The following is an 18,598-nucleotide window of genomic DNA, read 5'->3' on the forward strand; positions in this document are numbered from 1 at the left end:
ACAAGGGAAGGTGGAAGTCTTTGAAATCTTTTCTCATTCCCCAGCCCTGTGACTTTCTCAGCAGGCTGAGTTTCATTGGGTTGTACAGTTTAATCTCTGAGACAGTAGGTAGTACTTATGGGTAAGAGTCAGCCACCCCCCTGTATGATTGAATCAGTAAATGCTGTAATGGTCTGTACAAGTTGTCCTCCTTGTCAGGAAGTGGAGCTTGCAGGAAAGAGCCAGCTTTCATGATGTTTTTCAGGCCCTGTTACCAGCTCTTGTCAATCAGGAGAAGCACTCTGATGTCCCACATGGTGGAGGGTGCCCTGGAGCTCCCAGGGGACTCTTTATTCTCCAGCACCTTAGAGGTGAATGAAGGAGTGAAGCTGGACAGTGCTGGGATAGATGAGTGTGCATTCAGGCTCCACAGGGTGAGCACAAGAGAGCTGTCTTGACAGGACTTGGGGCTCAGCTTTCAGGTCAGTGGGGAAAGACACCCTGGAGGGACTGAAGCAGCCCTACCAAGCCAGAAAGCCTGCTTATGGGGGTAGGGCTGTCAGAAGTGGGTTTTGCTCTTCTGTCTCCTCTCCTGCCCTATGGGTCTCCTTCCAGCATGTAGCCACAAGCAGCAGCCCAAACTAGCTGAGCTCACCAACAGTGGCATTGCAGGCTGAGAGATTTCCTGCTCAATACCCTGTCCCCGACCAAAAGCACAGCTTTCTGTGGGGGGAGGGGTGCTCTGCGAGTGCACCACAGCTCAGATACGCTGCATTTTCCTTTCAATTCTGCCCACATGGGTTCCCTTGCCTCCAAAGATTAGTTCAATCCATCCTCTTGCCTTGTGGCCACCCAGAGTGCTAGGATTATGGGCATGAGCCACCATGCTTGGCCAACTTTAGGTTATTGATGTCTCTAAATATATCTTATACTATATATCCATTAACAGATATTTCTGATTCTTTTTATCCTTTTGTATTTTAAATTTTAGAGCATATCAAATGTGTTTTCTGCACCATCATTATAATACTTCAAAGTTTTATTTAGGTGTACTTTCATATCTTTCCCAGAGAGTTTTTTTATTTTTATATGTTTTTGTGTCATTTTCTAGCATCATTTTATTTTCAATAAAAGGAGCTCTCTGGTATTTTTTAGGGTAGGTCTAGTGTTGACAGACATTTTCAGCATCTGATGTTGGTAAGTATTTCCTGCATTTAGAAAGACAGATAGGGTGTAGTGGCATCATCATAGCCCACTGCAACCTCATACTCCTGAAATCTTCCTGCCTCAGCCTCCCAAGTAGTTGAGACTATGGGTGCACACCACCATGCCTTGCTAGTTTTTCTTTTTTTGTTGTAGAGACAGGGTCTTGCTTTTGCTTAGGATGGTTTTGAACTCCTGACCTGAAGCAATCCTCCCACCTTGGCCTCCCAGAGTGCTATGATTACAGCATGAGCCACCATGTCCAACCTAATTTTTTCTTATTTAGTTTGAAATTTACCAAACTATGTCATACTATAGTTACTATGTCATACACACACACACACACACACACACACACACACACACACACACACATACATATGTGTAACATTTTTACACATAAAATTTGTATAAGTATATAATTGTGTATTATGTAATGATTCGATACATACTATATATACTATAGTAACTATGACAATAGTTACTATGTCATACACACACACACACACATATGTGTAACATTTGTACACATAAAATTTGTATAAGTATATAATTGTGTATTATGTAATGATTCGGTACATGTATACATTATGAAATGATTAATAAAATCATGTTAATGAATGTATTTATCATTGCACACTTTTTCTTATAGTAGTGAGAACACTTAAGGTCTACTGTCTTAGCAGATTTTAGGATACAAAATATTATTATTAACTAAAGTCATGGTGATATGCATTAGGTCTCCAAAACTTATTCATCTTATAACTGAAAGTTTGTACCCTTTGAACAACATCTGTCCATTTTCCCCATCCCAGGCCCTGACAACCAACTTTGTACTCTTTCCTTCTATGAGTTCAACCTTTTTAAAAAGATTCCCCATATAAGTGAGATCATGCAGTATTTGTCTTTCTGTGCCTGGTTTATTTCAGTTAGAGTAATGTCCTCCAGGTCCATCTATATTGTTGAAATGGCTGAATAATATTTTTATGGGTGAATAACATTCTATTGTATATAGACAGTTTTGATGGGTATAGTATTTTACTTTGAAGGTTTTGTTCTTTTAGCACTTTGACCATATCACTCAACCCTTTTATGGCATTCAAGGTTGCTGTTGATAAATCCACTGGTAATCTCATAGGAACATATTTATGTCTGATACATTACTTTTCTCTTGGTGCTTTCAAGATTCTTTTCCTGTTCATGACTTTTACAACTTTTCTTGTAATCTGTCATGTTATAGGTCTTTTTACTTATCCCAGTTGAAGTTTGTTCAGCTTCATGAATTTTTTTGTTTGTTTTTTTACATTTGAAAATATCATAGTCATTTCTTCTTGTATCTTCAGGTCTAGAATTGTTTTCTTTTATACTTGTAATCTTTTTGTTGATGTTTTCATTTTCCTGATTTTATTTAGTTGTCTGTGTTTTTATTTCACTTATTGAGCCTCATTCAGATGTTATTTTCATTTTTTTCAGGAAATTTATATACTTCCATTTCCCAATGACTGATTCCTGATTATTTGTTTTGTTTCTTTTATTGGGTTAGGTTATCCTGATTCTTTGTATATGTAGTAATTTGTGGTTGATATTTAGGGACTAAGGGAAAAGCCACCAATCACAATCTTTATAAAGTGGCTTTGTTCTAGGGGATTCTGACACCAATTGGCTGTGCTAGAGATAATGGAAGCTGTCAAATCTGTTCTCAGGACATTTTTTTCTATAGAATTATTTGTATTTTCCAAATAAAAAGATTTTTTCATGTTTCTTCTTAAGAGCCTGTAATCACTTACTACACATATTTTTTGTCTTTGGTACTGAAGCGTCTCTGCTGCTATAACAGTTACTTTCCTTTGCTTTCACCAAACCCTGTTTGTATTTCAAAGTATAGCACCATTCCTTTCAGGACTCTGTGTAATGGGAGACAGAAACTAGTTTCTGGAAAGGCCTCCAAAAGCTAGAAGGAGATATACATGTGCCTCTACTTTCTTTCTCTTTTTTTTTTTTTTTTGAGAAGCCAGGAGTTTTAGTTCAATCCTATGTGCACAATGTGGTATTAAGGAAATGGAAGGACTCTGGTGGGGTAATGTAACAAAATTTTTTCTGCCTTTTATGTGGCTCTTGGAATTGTTCTCTCCCAAGCTGCTGTAAACACTTAACCGGTTTTCAGAATTTTCACAAAGGCAATGTGGGCAATATATTTTTATTAAGTTTGCATATGTTTGAAGGAATTTGGGCCAAAGGTATTTTATTATGCCATCTTGCTAATATGTTTGGTATAATTTTGTTTGTTAAATTTATAATATATATTCATCTGAATCTGAGAAACTAAGTATAATAAGTTGTTATTTTTATTTCTTTCAGCTATATCTCCTTGCTATATTCAAGCCCATTTGCCAGAGTGGGAAATAGAAGATTCATTCCAAAAAGTGTTATTGAGAAGTTATGGAAGACGTGGGCTTGAGAATTTAACCTTCAGGAAAAACTGGGAAACTGTGGGTGGCTGTAAGGCTCAGAAAAGTGGTTACAGTGGATTTAACCAATGTGCAACAACTACCCATTGCAAAATTTTCCAACATAATAATTTTTTGAAAGTCTTTAGGAAATTGTCAAATCTAAATAGCCATAATATAAGACATACTGTTGAGAAACCTTTCAAGTTTAAGGAATGTGATAAAGCCTTTAACCTATCCTCACACTTTACTGAATGTAAAACAATTCATACTGGAGAGAAATATAAATGTGAAGAATGTGGCAAAGCATTTAACCACAGGTCAACCCTTTCTAATCATAAGAGAATTCATACTGGAGAGAAACCCTACAAATGTGAAGAATGTGGCAAAGCATTTACCCAAAGGTCAAACCTTTCTAATCATAAGAGAATTCATACAGGAGAGAAACCCTACAAATGTGAAGAATGTGGCAAAGCTTTTGCCCAGTACTCGCAACTCACTGTACATAAGAGAGTGCATACTGGAGAGAAACCCTACAAATGTGAGGAATGTAGCAAAGCCTTTAGCTGTTACTCAAATCTTAGTACACATATAAGAATTCATACTGGAGAGAAACCCTACAAATGTGAAGAATGTGGCAATGTCTTTAAACATTCCTCAGGCCTTATTCGTCATAAGAAAATCCATACTACAGAGAAACCCTACAAGTGTGAAGAATGTGACAAAGCTTTTACCCAGTACTTACACCTCACTAAACATAAGAGAATTCATACTAGAGAGAAACTCTACAAATGTGAAGAATGTGGCAGTGTCTTTAAACATGCCTCAAGTCTTTCTTGTCATAAGAAAATCCATACTGGAGAGAAACCCTACAAGTGCAAAGAATGTGGCAAAGCCTTTACCCGGTACTCAAACCTCTCTCAACATAAAAGAATTCATACAGGAGAGAAACCATACAAATGTGAGGAATGTAGCAAAGCCTTTAGCTGTTACTCACATCTTAGTACACATGTTAGAATTCATACTGGAGAGAAACCCTACAAATGTGGAGAATGTAATAAAGCCTTTAAACGGAAGCCAGACCTAACTGACCATAAGAGAATTCATACAGGAGAGAAACCCTACAAATGTGAAAAATGTGGCAAAACCTTTAGGCATTGCTCACATCTTCGTGTTCATAAAAGAATTCATACTGCAGAGAAACCCCACAAATGTGAAGAATGTGGCAAAGCCTTTAACCAGTACTCAAACCTCACTGAACATAAGATAATTCATACTGGAGAGAAACCCTATAAATGTGAAGAATGTGGCAAACTTTTAAAATATTGTTCAAGCCTTCTTCAACATAAGAAAATACATATTGGAGTGAAACCCTACAAATGTGAAGAATGTGGCAAAGCCTTTATCCATTACTCACATCTTAGTGTACATAAAAAAATTCATACTGGAGAGAAACCCTACAAGTGTGAAGAATGTGGCAAAGCTTTTACCCAGTACCAACATCTAAGTGTACATAAGAGAGTTCATACTGCAGAGAAACCCCACAAATGTGTAGAATGTGGCAAAGTCTTTAAATACGCGTCAAGCCTATTTAATCATAAGAGAATGCATATTGGAAAGAAACCCTACAAATGTCAAGAATGTGGCAAAGCCTTTATCTGGCACTCTCAACTTACTCTACATGAGAGAATTCATATATGAGGAAGATCCTATGAATGTAAAAACATGGAAATGCCATTAGTAACTGCTCACATATTACTTGACATCAGAGAGCTTATACTGGATTAAAAATGGTATAAATGTAATAACTGCTGAAATACCTTTCACAAAATAAAAGCCTTAGAGTGCATCAGAACATTAATGCAGAAAAATACTATTACAACCATAAAGAGTGAAACCACAAGAATTTTAGAAGAAAATGTTGGAAAAACTCTTATAGACATCATCCTAGGCAAAGAATTTATAAAAAAGACCCCAAAAGCAATCACAGCACCAATAAAAATAAATAAATGGGACCCTATAAAATCAAATAGCTCTGCACAGGCAAGGAAACAATCATTAGAGGAAATAGATAACCTACAGAATGGGAGAAAATGTTTGCATGCTACACATCCAACAAAGGGCTTGTAACTAGAATCTACACAGAACTTAGGCAAATCAACAAGAAAAAAATAAAACAACTCCATTAAAAAGTATTCAAAAGACTTGAACTGAAACTTTTCAAAAGAAGATAGACTAATGGCCAAGAAACATGAAAAAATGCTCAATATCTCCAATCATCAGGTAAATGCAAATCAAAACCAAATGAGATATCACTTAACTCCAGTGAGAAGGCTTTTATCAAAAAGTCCCAAAACAACAAATGTTGACATGGATAGCTGAGAGAGAGCAACACTCACACACTGCTGATTGTACTGCAAACTAGTTCAACCTGTAAACGTGATACGGAGATACCTCAAAGAGCTAAAAGTAGAACTACAATTTCATTCAGCAATCCCACCACTGTATGTGTACCCAGAGGAGAAAAAGATGTTTTATAAAAAAGACATCTGCAATTGAATGATCATTGCAGCACAATTTACAATTTTGAAGATGTTGAAACCACCCAAGTGCTCAACAATACATGAATGATTTATAAATGTGGTAGAGGTATACCAGGGAGTACTAATCAGCTTAAAAAAAATGGTGAACTAATACCTCTTGTATTAACCTGTATGGAATTAGAGACTGTTCTTCTAAATGAAGTATCACAAGAATCGAAAAATAAACACCACGTGTACTGTCCATTAAATTGGTACTAATCAACACTTATGTGCATAAATGGTCATAACATTCACTGGGGATCTGGTAGGTGGTGGGGAGAAGGGGATGAGTAAACTCACACCAAATGGGTGTGGTGCATGCTTTCTTGGGAGTGGACATGCCTGTAGCTTTGACTCAGATGATGCAAAGGGAATTTATGTGACCAAAGCATTTGTACCCCCATAACATTCTGAGATTTAAACATAAACAAATAAAAGAAGGAAAAAAAGGCACCAAGGCACTAACACTTTCAGAGGGATTGACTGTGGAGAAAAATCCAAAGTTAAAATAGATCATTTTTTCGTAAGTTTAAATAGAGCAAGAGGTTAATTTTTGGTGAGTTATAATTACAATTAAAGTATTTTTGTTGAAATAGATTTTTTTGAAAATTAAATATTGATATGATTACCTATGTTTTCATTTCTAGTGTTTCTATGAAAACATATGCTCAGTTTTTGCTCCATCAAAGATATGAAAGTTCTTTCTAAATTAGGTAGGCATTATTTATATACTCTTCCAAATAAAATTAGGGACACGAAATTTAAGATGCATGAGGAAAATGTAAATGGAAAGGATCTTTAATGTGTTCAATATTGTACATCGAATGAAATGCTATGCCACTAACATTAACGTATCCCATCTTTGTCAAGGTTGTAGGTAACATGGTAACAATATGCTATTGGGTAGCATAGTGGAACATTACATCACTAGTCACCTCTTCCCCACCCCCCAGAAGTTTCAAACTTCAATTAATTTCATGGATATTGTTGCCGTAGTTTATATATTTATTCTTTCTGCACCTAAAGGGTTATTATGATGGTTATAATGAAGGCTGTATAGATATATCAAAACTATCCATTTGTGAATAATGAATGATTAATTACAAATTTGCACTCCACAGTTTCTTTTGAAGCTGCAACCTTTTTGTTCTGCAATACACATTCAGACATTTGGCTTAGATTTACATGGAGTTAAATATATAAGTTTATCATTCTAAATATAAACTTTAGGTGTAGGAAAATTATGGAGGAAGTAATTGTGTCTGTGTGAGTGTGTACCTGTTTTGAGAAGAAAGGAAAAATATTAGAACAAAATATCATTTAAAAAGTGTTGGTAATTTATAAGCAAACTGAAAACCTTAAAGATTCTGAGTAAATATATTTTCTTTCCTTTGTATTGAATTTATTTCTCTAGAATCTTAGGGCTCCTGGTTCTGAATCTCCCCCGGCAAATCCTCTCTTTTTAATAGCCTGTTAGTCCTGCTAGACCTAATACATAATTTTCTTGTTCCAAAGATTATGAAGTATTTTTATGAGTATTTGTAATGCTCATGAATTATAATATTTTATGAAATTTGATGGTGATTCCAAAATAATTTGAAGATGTGAATCCATAGTGTATTTAGTTAAATTACATTAATTAGTGCATTCTATGTTTTTCTTCTCAATTGAATACCCCTATTTGAGCCATTTTTAAAATTATTCTTCTTTTCACTTTTTATAATTGACATTATTGAATTGGTTGACTTTATTTGGTCTATTTATATAAACACTAGGGAGGCTTCGAAAGTTATCTGGTTATTTTGATATTTCTATGAAGTGAACAAATTTAGGACAGCACCTGGTGTATAATAGATGCTCCATAATTAGCAGTAAATATTCCTATTGGAGTAAGTTTGTGGCTCCAGGTAAGAAATTTAAAATAGCCAGGTGAAGAAATGGCACTGATTCTGCATGTGGAGAGAGGTCACCTGTTCTCAGGCTGCACAATTGACTCTGAATTTAGAAATAGGAATTCTGCTTCTTTCATTTCCCAATTACCTCCAGTTCTTTGCTGTCTCTTTATGTTCATCCTTACCAACATATGCTTCACAACCCTTTTACTTTGTTGCCTGTATTATGGCTACAGTTCTGTCACTGTCCTCCTCACCCCATGCCATTTCACACAGAACAGTTCAGGTTATAAAGAGAGAGGTTTGGAATTTTTTTGGTGAAAAATTATTTTTATTTGGTGAGTTTGAGACCATTTGTATGTAATGAGTGTGACATTCTGATCTCAATTGAGATAAGGTGGATGCAGTGTTCATGGACAAGAGGGTTATTAGGTTCTAATACAAAGTGTGGTAAATATGAAATTAGACTAGGTAAAACATAGTGTGCCATATAATGTAAATTTTATTTAAGGAAACAAATCAGAATTTGGAAATCTCTTAAGAGAAAACATCAAGAATGGAAAAATAAGCACCACATGTACTCACCAGAAAATTGGTTTCCCTGATCATCACCTAAGTGCACTTTCGTGAATAACACCAATTGGCTGTCAGGCAGATGTGGTGGGGGGGGGAGGGGATGGGTGTATACCTACATAATGAGTGCGATACGCACTGTCTGGGGAATGGACATGCTTGAAGCTCTGACTCGGGGGGGAGGGGAGGCATGGGCAATATACATAACCTAAACTTTTGTACTCCCATAATAAGCTGAAATAAAACCTAAACTTTTGTACTCCCATAATAAGCTGAAGTAAATAAATAAAGAGAAAGCATATCTTAGAAATAATTTATTTTTTATTTCAGAATATTATGGGGGTACAAATATTTTGGGTACATGTAATGCCTTTGTCTTCCCCAACCCAGGGCTACAAGCATGCCCTTCCCCTATACAGTGCACTCCACCTCCATTAGTTGTGAGTTTACCCAACCACACCCCCACCTGACCAGCACCAAGTGAATACTACTACAATGTGAGCACCTTAGTGTTGATCAGTTAGTACCAATTTGATGGTGAGTACATGTGGTGCATGTTTTTCCATTCTTGTGATAACTCACTTCAAAGCATGGGCTCAAGCTCTAGCCAGAATAATATAAGAAATGCTAGTTCACCATTGTCTTTTATAGTTGAGTAGTCTTCCATGGTATACATATACCACATTTTATTGGGGTATTTCCACATATTTGCAATTGTGAATTGTGCTGCCATAAATATTTGAGTGTAGGTGTCTTTATTATAGAATGTTTTTTTTTTCCTTTGGGTAGCTGCTTAGTATTGGAATTGCTGGATCAAATGGTATTTCTATTTTTAGCTGTTTGAGGTATCTCCAAGTTACTTTCCACAGGGGTTGTACTAATTTGCAGTCCCACCAGCAGCATAAGAGTGTTCCAATCTCTCCACATCCATGCCCGCATTTTTTGTTTTTCGACTTTTTGACAGTGGCCATTCTCACTGGAGTTAGGTGATATCTCAATGTGGTTTTTATTTGCATTTCCCTAATAATTAGAGATGTTGAGCACTTTTTTTTTATATGTTTGCTGGCCATAAACCTGTCTTCTTTTGAGAAGTTTCTGTTCATGTCCTTTGGGTTGTTTGACTTTTTCTTATTGATTTTCTTAAGTTCTATACAGATTCTTGTTATCAGCCCTTTATCAGATGTGTAGAAAGCAAATATTTTCTCCCATTCCGTAGGTTGTCTGTTTGCTCTAGTGATAGTTTCCTTGGCTGTGCAGAAGTGTTTTAATTTGATCAGGTCCCATTTATTTTTGTTGCTGCAGTGATTGTTTTGGGGATCTTCATAAATTCTCTGCCTAGGCTGATGTCTATAAGAGTTTTCCCAACATTTTCTTCCAGAATTCTTAAGGTTTCACACCTTATGTTTAAATCTGTTATCCATTGTGAGTTGATTTTTGTGAGAGGTGAGAGGTTGGGATCCAGTTTCCATCTTCTGCAGGTGGTTATCCAGTTTACCCTGCACCCCTTATTGAATAGAGATTCTTTCCCCCAATGTATATTTTTGTCTGCTTTGTCGAAGATCAGAATATGAGGATGGTTTTACATCTGGGTTCTCAGTCCTGTTCCAAATGTCTATATCTCTGTTCTTGTGCCAGTACCATGCTGTTTGAGTTACTATAACCGTGTAGTAAAGCTTGAAGTCTGGTAGACTGATGCCTCCTAATTTGTTCTTTATGCTTAAGATTGTTTTGGCTATACGACGTCTTCTCTGGTTCCATATGAAGCATAGAATTATTTTCTCTAGATCTGTAAAGAATGAAGATGGTATTTTAATAGGAATTCCATTAATTCTGTAGATCACTTTAGGTAGTGTGGACATTTTAACAATATTGATTCTGCCAACCCATGAGCATGGTAGGATTTTCCATCTATTTACATATTCTATAATTTCTTTTCTCTTTGTTTCATAGTTCTCCCTATATACGTCTCTCACCTTCTTTAAATGTATTCCTAAATATTTAATTTTCTTTGATGCTGTTGAGGAAGGTGTTGCATCTTTGATTTGATTTTCAGCTTGACTGTTACTGGAGCATATGAATGTCACTGATTTGTGTACATTGATTTTGTATCCTGAGACTTTACTGAATTCATTTATCAATTTTAGGAGTCTCTTGGTTGAATCCTTGGGATTTTCTAGATATAATATTATGAGCAAAGAGTGAGAGCTTGATCTCTTCTTACCTTAATTCCCTTCTCTTGTCTGATTGCTCTAGCAAGGATTTCTAGGACTATGTTAAATAGAAGTGGAGAGGGTGGGCAACCTTGTCTGGATCCAGTTCTAAGAAGATTTGCTTTCAGTTTCCCCCATTCAGTATGATATTGGCTGTGGGTTTTTGTGTATGGCTTAGTAATTTTAAGGTATGTCCCTTCTATGCCTATGTTGTTAAGAGTTTTTATCATACAAGTGGACTGGATTTTGTCAAATGCTTTTTCTGTGTTTATTAAAAGAATCATATGGTCTTCATCCTTGCTTTTATTTATGTGATGAATTGCATATCCAGATTTTTGTTTGTTGAACCAATGTTGCATCTCTGGGCTAAAGCCTATCTGGTCATGATAAATTATATTTTTGATGTGCTGTTCGATTCGGTTTGCTAAGATTTTCTTGAGGATTTTTGTATCTATATTCATGACAGATATTGGTCTGTAGTTTCCTTTTTTTGTTGTGTCCTTTCCTGGGCTTGGTATCAAGGTGATACTGGCTTTGTAGAATGGGTTGGGGAGGATACCATCCTTATCAATGTTGTGGAGTAATTTTTGCAGTGTAGGTATGAGTTGTTCTTTGTAGGTTTGGTAAAATTTAGGCATGAACTATCTGGTCCAGGAGCTTATTTTTGTTGGAAGGTTTTTAATTGCTTCTCCAATTTCTGTGCTTGATATTGGTCTGTTCAGGAATTCTGTTTCCTCTGATTGGGCTTAAGGAGGGTTGTGTGTTTCTAAGAATTTGTCCATTTCCTTCACATTTTGTAGTTTTGGGGGATATAGCATTTAATAGTATTCAAAGATAGTTTTCTGTATTTCTGGGATGTCTGTAGTGACCTCTCCTTATTTATTTCAGATTCAGTTTATTAAAGTCCTTTCCTTTCTAGTTCTTGTTAATCTAGTAACAGAGCTGTCAATTTTGTTTATCTTTCCAAAAAGCCAACTCTTGGTTTTATTGATGTTTTGTGTAGTTCTTTTATTCTCAATTTCATTTAGTTCTGCTCTGATCTTAGTTATTCTTTTCTTCTGCTAGGTTTAGAACTAATTTTCTCTTCCTTTTCCAGTTCCTTGAGATGGTTTATTAGTTTGTTGATTTGTGAGGTTTCTGTCTTTCAGAGGTGAGCATTTAATGCTATTAGTTTTCGTCTCAGAAATGCTTTTGCTGTGTCCCACAGATTTTTGATAATTTGTGTCCCCATTATCATTTAGTTCAAAGAATCTTTTGATTTCCATCTGGATCTCCTCTTTGATCCAATAATTGTTCAGCAATAGGTTGTCTAATTTCCATGACTTTTTGAAGCAGTGAGTGTTTTTGTAGGAATTGGTCTCTAATTTTATACCACTGTGGTCTGAGAAGATACATGGTACAATTTGTATGTTTTTAAATTTGTTGAGGTCTGATTTGTGGCCTAGAATGTGATCGATTTTGGAGACAATTCCATGAGCTGATGAGAAGAATGTGTATTTGTGTTTATTTGGGTGGAATGTTCTGTAGATATCTTGTAGACTCATTTGTTCTACTCTGTTTAAGTCTACTGTTTCTTTGCTTATTTTCTGCTTGGAGGATCTGTCCAGCTCAGTCAGTGGGGTGTTGAAATCCCCAACTACTATGGTGTTACTGTTTATCATGTTATTTAGCTTAAACAGGGTTTGCTTTATGTATCTGGATGCTCTGTGCTGGGTGCATAAATATTAAGAATCGTTAAGTCTTCTTTTTTGATTTTTCATTTCACTGTTATATAGTGACCATCTTTGTCTTTCTTTACTTTTGCTATTTTAAAGTTTATGTTATCTGAAATAGGAATAGCTACCCCAACTTTGTTTTGGCTTCCATTTGCCTGGAAGTTTGTTTTCCAACTCTTGACCTTGAGTCTGAAAGTGTCTTTGTGGGTTAGATGTGTTTCCTGGAGACAGCAGATGCTTGGCTTATGATTTTTCATCCACTCATCCAGTCTATGTCTCTTCAGAGGATAATTCAGGCCATTCACATTTATTGAAAGAATTGATATTTGGAATAGATTTCTGTTCATATTATTGGATAAATTTTTATTGCTTTGTTTTACCTCTTGAGTCATTGTGGAATCCAGGTATTGGACTTTAACTCTTGAGTAATTTTAATTTGGTGGGTGTGTCTATTTTCCTGTTCCATGTATAATGCAGATCTGAATACTTCCTGCATGGCAGGTCTGGTCTTTACAAATTCCATCATTGATTGCTTGTCTGGGAAAGTCTTTATTTTTCCCTCATTGATGAAGCTTAGTTCTGCCAGGTAAAGAATTCTAGGTTGGCCATTATTCTGTTTTAAATGATTGAGGATAGGCCCTCAGTTCCTTCTGGCTTGTAATGTTTCAGTTGAAAAGTCTGAAGTCACTCTGATAGGTTTTCCTTTGTAGTGAATCTGCTGTTTTCATCTTTCTGGTTAAAGGATTGCCTCTTTCGTATTTACTTTGGCCAGCCTAATAATTATGTGATGTGGTGATTGCCTTTTCATGTTGTTTTGTGTTCTTCTTGTATCTGGATATCTAGATTTCTGGCCAGGACAGGAATATTTCCCTTCACTATTCCAAGAAATAGATTTTTCCAGCCCTTGTGTATTTTTTCTTCTCTCTCTGGGATGCATATAATTCTTATATTTGGTTTCTTTACATAATGCCACATTTCTTGTATGTTTTGTTCTTGTCTCTTGCTTCTGTGTTATTTTTCTTCATCTGATTTGTTTAGCACATAGTCATTATCTTCAAACTCTGAGATTCTTTCCTCTTTGTGATCCAGTCTTTTCTTAAGGCCTTCCACTGTGTTTTGTATTTCCTTGAATGCCTCATTTATTTCCAGTTTTTCCATTTGGTTCTTTCATAATATTTCAATTCCTTTAGAGAATTTTTCATTCATTTATTGTATAGTTCTTGCAGCTTCTTTGTGTTGGGTTTCTATTTTTTCTTCAATACATTGAGTTTTCTTACAATCCATATTTGGAATTCTTCCATCATTTTAATCATTTTGTTTAAATTGGTATATATTGTTGAGGGTCTAATGATTTGGGGGTGACTTTTCTTTCTGATCTTTTGTGTTTCCTGCATTCGTTTGCTGATTCTTTCTTATCAGGCTCCTTGGTCGAGAGCTGGGAATGCTAGGATTGGTTTATGGCCCTATCTCCAAGTCCCCAGAGGATGCTACTTGACAGTGTTGTGAAGATGTGTACTGGTCCAGTATTGTCTTAGAGATATTTTAGCAGGTTGGGTTACCTCTGGCCTGTTGTCTTTACCTCTTGCCAATACAGATGAGTGAGTTTGGTCCCCCAGCTAAAGCTCCCACTTCATGGATTGCACTTATGGGTATGATTCCACTGCCTTCTAATAGCTTGAGATGGATGTTACTGTGTTAAGCTATGACGTTAGCCTCACTGTTGTTGATTGTAGTTTGCATGGAGGAGCCAGTTATTGAGCTAATCTGATGCCTCTATGTTAGGCTTTGGTCCCCTGGATGAGTTATATGAATGCCACGATCTTTGGGAAGGGTCTTGGCACTCCTGAGGGTTACTTGGACACTGTTCCCCCTTAAGGTGGGGGTAAGAACAAGATAGATTGCTGCTGGTTCCTGCTAGCCTGAGTGTGTGTGCTTCTATCATTGCTTGATCTGCCACCAGGTGGAGCTGCTAATATGTTATTCAGGGCTCTTTCACTACACTTGGAAGGCTGCTTCTGATAGGAGCGGTGGATTGGTGCAATTGCTGAGGTCTCTGGCCAGGATTTTCCTTCCACGTCCACAAACCCCAATGCTGGCAGCTCCCTGGACATGGAGAGCAAGCTCTAGAGTTAAGTTCTTATTAGATGACTTAAGGTGGTCCAGCGGGCTGAATCAACAGGCCACCAATTATTGTTCAGCACCAAGGCCCTGCAGATTCATGCCAGTCACACAGAGTGGCTTTTCTGTCTTCTCCACACCTCCAAGGGCGGAGCGTACCTCGCCCACATGAAAGTCGTTGGGCTGGGGGAGGGGTGTTGCCCAAGATGGTCACACACTCCAGCATCTGGGAATCTCACAGATGGTGGCCTCCCACCCCTGAAGAACTAGTGTTGGGGGGAAGCACTCAAGATTCACCCAATGACACAGGCCTGGCTAGCCAGATCAACAGTTTGTGGACTATTTTTAGCACCAAAGTCTGGCAGATTCATGCCAGATACACAGAGAAAGCAGCTTTACTCAATTTAACCCACCTCCGAAGGTGGAGTCTGCCACGCCTGGTGTGAAAGTGCCTGGGCTAGGGGAGGGGTGCTGCCTGAACTGCAGTGCACTGCAGTGTGCTGTAGCACCTCCGGGCTGTGAACCCCCAAAATGGCAGTCAGCCACCCACAGAGAACTAGGGCTGCGGCAGCCGTTCATGAATTGGTTGATGCTGGTTTGAGCGGGCCTGTTGATTCAGCCCACCAGCTGTCCCCTCTGCGTCACAATCCCACAGTCTCACTTCTGTCTTGCAGACGGTTCTGCTCTTTCTGTCTCACTCTGAGCCAATCAAATCATCAGCAGTTTCCAGGAGCAGAGTCCCCTTTTCAGTGTTCACCTTTGTTCTGCTTCCGCTGACCAACATAAGTGAGATGCCTGTCCCCAAACTCCCTTGCATGGTTGTGGGAAGTGACCACTGAGACCATTCACTTCTCTGCCCAGTGCAGTCCTAACACAGAGCACTGGGGAGTTCAAGATGTTTCCCACTATTGTTTCTCCACAGAGCCTGTTGTCTTGTGCCATGACTTTGGGCTGGCTTCGGGCATGTGCCTGTCTGAGTGGGTGTGGAGGTCAGTGGAGGAGCTGGGCGTCCTCTGGGTCACATCACACTGCACTGGATCGCCGGGTGGGTACAGCCATCACACGTTCTATTTCCTATTGCATATCTCACACTGTCCAGACTTTGCAATCGTATCTCCCATTCACCTTTTTTTTTTTCTGTGCTGCATGTCCCATGCTGTTTCTGTGCAGATTCACAATGCTGTTCTTGGGGGGGAAGTAATCCACTTTTGTGTAGCCATTGGAGTTCTTCACCACCTTCTCTGGGAGCAGAGAGCCAGGAGATCACCGCTAATGTGCTATTTTCCTTTCTCAGAAATAAGTTCTTAATGAGAAATAATAGCAAGTGATGAATTTTGAATTTAGTTTTTTCTGAAATACTTTACCACAACTTATCTTTCTGTGCAAAATCTTCTGAGTGTGCATGTTAAGTGTTGGACAATAACAAAATGACCTCTGTGGATTTAAAATTTGGACTGGTCTTTTTTTTTTATTTCAGCTTATTATGGGAGTACAAAAGTTCAGGTTATGTATATTGCCCATGGCCCCCTCACCCTCCCCAAGTCAGAGCTTCAGTAGTGTCCATTTACCAGATAGTGTGCATCACACTCATTATATAGGTATACACCCATCCCCACCCCCACATCTGCCCCATACCCAATTGGTGTTATTCTCAAATGTGCACTTAGGTGATGATCAGGGAAAACAATTTGCTGGTGAGTACATGTGGTACTTATTTTTCAATTCTTGGGATACTTCACTTAATAGAGTGGGTTCCAACTCTCTCCAGGAGAACAAAAGGGATTCTATATCACCGTTATTTCTTATAGCTGAGTAATACTCCATGGTATACATGTACCACATTTTACTAATTCACTCATATATTGATGGGCATTTGGGTTGTTTCCACATCTTTGCAATTGTGAATTGTGCTGCTATAAACATTCGGGTGCAGGTGTCTTTTTTATAGAATGACTTTTATTCCTCTGGGTAGATGCCCAATGATGGGATTGCTGGATTGAATGTAGGTCTACTTGAATCTGTTTAAGGTATCCCCATATTGCTTTCCAGAGGGGTTGCACTAGTTTACAGTCCCACCAGCAGTGTATGAGTGTTCCTGTCTCTCCGCATCCATGCCAACATGTATTGTTTTGGGACTTTTTGATAAAGGCCATTCTCACTGGAGTTAAGTGATATCTCATTGTGGTTTTGAAGTGCATTTCCCTGATGATTAGAGATGCTGAGCATTTTTTCATATGTTTGTTAGCCATTCTTATATCTTCTTTTGAAAAATTTCTATTCATGTCCTTTGTCCACTTTTTGATATGGTTGTTCGATTTTCTCTTACTGATTTTCCTGAGTTCTAAATAGATTCTTGTTATTAGTCCTCTGTCTGATGTGTAGTATTTGAAAATTTTTTCCCATTCTGTAGGTTGTCTGTTTACTCTCGTGACTGTTTCTTTGGCTGTGCAGAAGCTTTTTAATTTAATCAGGTCCCATTCATTTATTTTTGTTGTTGCTGTGATTGCCTTAGGGGTCTTCATAAATTCTTTGCCTAGGCCAATGTCTATAAGAGTCTTTCCCACATTTTCTTCTAGAATTCTAATAGATTCACACCTAAGGTTTAAGTCTGTTATCTACTGTGATTTGATTTTGGGGGGGGTTGGTCTGTTCTTTCTCCAGCTCTTTGAGTCTATTCATTAGGTTGTCTATTTGTAAGTTTTCTGTCTTTTTGATATAGGCATTTATGGAAATGAATTTTCCTCTCAGGACTGCTTTAGCTGTGTCCCACAGATTTCGATAAGTTGTGTCTCCTTTGTCATTTAATTCAAAGAATCTTTTTATTTCTGTCTTGATTTCTTCATTTATAAAATAATTGTTCAAGGGAAGGTTGTTTAACTTCCATGACTTTGAGTAGGAATGAGAATTTCTGTTAGGGTTAATTTCTATCTTTATTCTGCTGTGATCTGAGAAGATGCATGGTATAATTTCTATTTTTTTTTTAATTTTTTAAGACATGCTTTGTATCCTAGGATATGGTCAATCTTAGAGAATGTCCCATGAGCTGATAAGAAGAATGTATATTCAGTGGAGTTTAGATAGAATGTCCTGTAAATGTCAGTCAGACCCATTTGTTCTAGCATTCTGTTTAAGTCTATTACTTCTTTGTTTATTTTCTGTTTGGAGGATCTGTCCTGTGCTGTCAGCAGGGAGTTGAAGTCTCCAGCTATTATAATGTTTATCATTTGGTTTAGATCAAGTAGGGTTTGCTTTATGAATCTGGGTGCACCTAAGTTGGGTGCATGTATATTAAGTATAGTTATATCTTCTTGTTGAATTGTACCCTTCACCAGTATATAGTGACCATCTTTGTCTTTCATTACTTTTACTGATTTAAAAAGTAAGTTATCAGAGATTAAAACCACCATGCCATCTTTCTTTTGGCTTCTGTTTGCTTGAAATATTGATTTCTACCCTTTTATTTTCAGTCTAAATGCATCTTTGCAGGTTTGATGAGTTTCCTGAATACAGCAGATACTGGGCTTACATTTTTTTATCCATTGGGCCAGCCTATCTCTCTTGAGTGGGGAATTCAAGCCATTCACATTTATTGAGACAACTGATAGGTGGGGCAGATTTGTGTTCATCCTGTTGGGTAGAACTTCATTGCTATGTTTTCTCTCTTGAGCCACTATGGTATCTGGCTTTTGCTCTTTAGCTCTTGAGTAGTTTTACATTTGTGGGTGTTTCTTGTGCTGGTCCATGTATAACTCTGTTTTGAGTACTTCTTGGAGGGCTGATCTTGTCTTGGTGAATTCCCTCAGTCTTTGTTTATCTGATAATATCTTAATTTCTCCTTCGTATGCAAAACTTAGCTTAGCTGGGTACAAGATTCTAGGC

The 18,598-nt window shown here is 37.4% G+C and overlaps 1 protein-coding gene across 1 annotated transcript; it reads left to right on the top strand.

Annotated features, from left to right (window-relative positions):
* The first annotated feature begins 293 nt into the window (after positions 1-293).
* LOC123649021 (zinc finger protein 726-like) lies at positions 294-14,359 on the top strand. The gene is made up of 5 exons (XM_045566970.1): positions 294-413; positions 2,287-2,308; positions 3,541-3,874; positions 3,956-4,994; positions 14,276-14,359. The coding sequence occupies exons 1-5, from the start codon at positions 294-296 to the stop codon at positions 14,357-14,359; spliced, it is 1,599 nt and encodes a 532-aa protein (XP_045422926.1).
* The last annotated feature ends 4,239 nt before the right edge of the window (positions 14,360-18,598 follow it).

The sequence above is a fragment of the Lemur catta genome, chromosome 13 (genome assembly GCF_020740605.2).
Source record: "Lemur catta isolate mLemCat1 chromosome 13, mLemCat1.pri, whole genome shotgun sequence".
NCBI lineage: Eukaryota > Metazoa > Chordata > Mammalia > Primates > Lemuridae > Lemur > Lemur catta.